At 45.0% G+C, this 2,537-nt stretch overlaps 1 protein-coding gene across 1 annotated transcript; it reads right to left on the bottom strand.

Annotated features, from left to right (window-relative positions):
- Window positions 1–667: 667 nt before the first annotated feature.
- Window positions 668–2,537, bottom strand: LOC137939508 (high affinity nitrate transporter 2.4-like). The gene is made up of 3 exons (XM_068784791.1): window positions 1,728–2,537; window positions 1,531–1,646; window positions 668–1,334 (listed from the first exon to the last, which is right to left on the bottom strand). Exons 1-3 carry the CDS (start codon window positions 2,535–2,537, stop codon window positions 668–670), a joined length of 1,593 nt encoding a protein of 530 aa, XP_068640892.1.

Raw genomic sequence — 2,537 nt, forward strand, 5'->3', positions numbered from 1 at the left:
TTTTTATTAATTAAAAATATTTTATGTTTTTAAAATTTTTGAATATCAATTAAAATTAGGTTTCTGATGGAATATTTCATCGACAAAACTCAAGAAAATTTTCTCAGTAAAAACGAGTTTTCTTGACGATATATTTCACCTAGATCTTTTACAATGGAATTTTTATCGTAAAATATTTCTAATAAACTCAAAAATTTAATCATCAACAGAAAATTCTGCTGTCAAACATTTTTCTATTAAATTCCAAAATACAATTACTGGAGAAAAAAATCGGTTCATAAAGAAATTTCAGGAAAATAAATTATGTGAATTTTATGAAGTGTAAAATGAAGTGTCGTGCAGTAAATTGTCCCACAGATATTGTTTGTGGCTGGAGCAGTGGTGGAAGATTCAAAGATGTAAAATAAACATCAGCACTGATATTTTAAAGTCAGATCGAATATAATCGTCACTCAACAGATAATAGCTACACTCATAAATGGAGGCCGAGATTCTTATACGACTCACCAATTTAATATAAGAGCGAGTCGAATACCGAAGATTTGATCATTTTCAGGAATCCCCTGTAGGATTCCAGTTCAAACTGTAGAATATAACTCAACCAGTTCATCACTGTAAAAGCTTAACTTGTCTCTGCCTAACCGGCAACGACGAGGAGTTTCTGGGTTTAGACATGCACGGGGGTAGCATTAGGCGGGGTCGGTGCCGAGGCGATTCGCCGACCTCTTTCCGACCGGCTGTTTTCGGCAAACTTGATGCTGTTCTGGTGCAATCCCTTCTGCTTCTCTTCCTCCGTCCATTCAGATCCGTAGTAGTACTCCTCGCGTGATTTGACAACGTCAGTGGATGGCGGTAGAAACATGCTTCCCCACTGAGGGAAGTGCACCAAAGTGACGGGCATGGTGCAAGCAATTATCATCACTCCCATGAGAGAAAACCCAGTTGCAGTGGAGAACCTGGAACTGGTGAAGAACAGCAACTGTGTGAGTCCAGATCCGAAGTTGCCGCCGGCACCGGCGAGTCCCGAGATAACACCTAGTGATCTCCGTGAGATGAAGGGTGTGATGCCGAAGGTTGCGCCACAAGCAGCCTGAGCACAAACGGAGAACAACATCATGGCGAGGATGGAGATTGGCAGAGTATTTGCACGGCCGAGCCAGATGCAGAAGGCACCTCCCAAGCTCTGTAGGATCCAGAGGTTCCAGAGCCTGGCCCTCATCCCATACCGTCGTGCACCCAGGTCCGACAAGTAGCCTCCCGTTGGCCGAGCTACTAAGTTGGCCATTCCAAAGCAGGCAGCAATGATTCCAGCCGTGTGGAGTTTAAGATGAAACCTGCATCAAGTTATCAACTATCAAATTAAATATGAGACTCAGGCTTCCATTACTGGAATCAGAGGAGGCAGAAGACCCGTTTGCAGAGAAGCAGAAAAGCCCGATTTTCTGTATAAATTCAATGTAAACTCTCACTTTTAATTCGTGGTGATTACAGAGATTTTAATCAAATCTTACAAAAGATAGGGGTTTTAACCTGTCATAGAAGTACTCGGCGATGACATTATCTGTTGATAACTCCACTCCCATGGAGTAGCCATAGAGAAGGGTAAAGATCCATGTCCTATAGTTTGAGATGGCATACCAGAGAACCTGCATTATAAGAACATAAAAACGAATTAGGTAATGGATTAAGAAGGAAAGAAAGAAAGAAGGTGAGAGGAAGAAGATTACATTAGAGAATTTGTCTTTGGCGACATCCCCTTTCTTCCGGAGGCTGTTGAGATTGCCGTCGGGCAAATCCTGACCAAGAGTTAGGACCAAAATTCCCATGACGATGTGACACAATCCAGGAAAAAAGAAGGCAATGCGCCAGGCGGTGAACGGGGTGGATCCCAGCTTCCTTATAATTTCGTATAGAACAGGCATGAGAAGCTGCGTTGCTCCGCCACCCATATTTCCCCATCCGGCCGCTGTTCCGTTTACCAGTCCGATGATCTGGCTATTGAACATGGTACTCATCCAGTACTGGCAAGACACGAATGTTGCGAGAGAGAAGCCGATCATGAAACGCACGGCTATGTACCCTCCGGCGTTCGACACGAGGGACATACAAAACACAGTAGGGGCCGACAGCATCATCAGGAAAGCACAGCCGTATCTGGGGCCAAGCATATCACAGATTGCTCCCATGGCCAGCCTCGAGAAAATGCTTCCGGACACGGACGCAATTCCGGCGTTCCCGATGTCCCCCTTCTTCAGATTGAGGTTGTCCCGGATGATGGGAACCAGAGGCGCAGCTGCGAAAGTGGAGATGAAGCAGGTGAAGAAGGAAATCCAGGAGAGGTGGAAAGTCCTCATGTGTGGACTGGCCATGGAAAATAGCCTGAACACCTTCGCCTTGTGTTCTGAATCCACGGGTAATGCGAAGTTTGCCGTTTTATCAGTCGGCACAATCGGTGATGCCACTGAGAAAGCGTAACTCTGCTCTTTCCCTGTCACTCCATGCATTGAGCTTCCTGGCGCACCTATCGTCTCCTCCAT

The sequence above is a fragment of the Aristolochia californica genome, unplaced genomic scaffold (assembly GCF_029961685.1).
Source record: "Aristolochia californica isolate CCGP_79_NKW_82.1479 unplaced genomic scaffold, dmAriCali1.0.hap1 SCAF_8, whole genome shotgun sequence".
Lineage (NCBI taxonomy): Eukaryota > Viridiplantae > Streptophyta > Magnoliopsida > Piperales > Aristolochiaceae > Aristolochia > Aristolochia californica.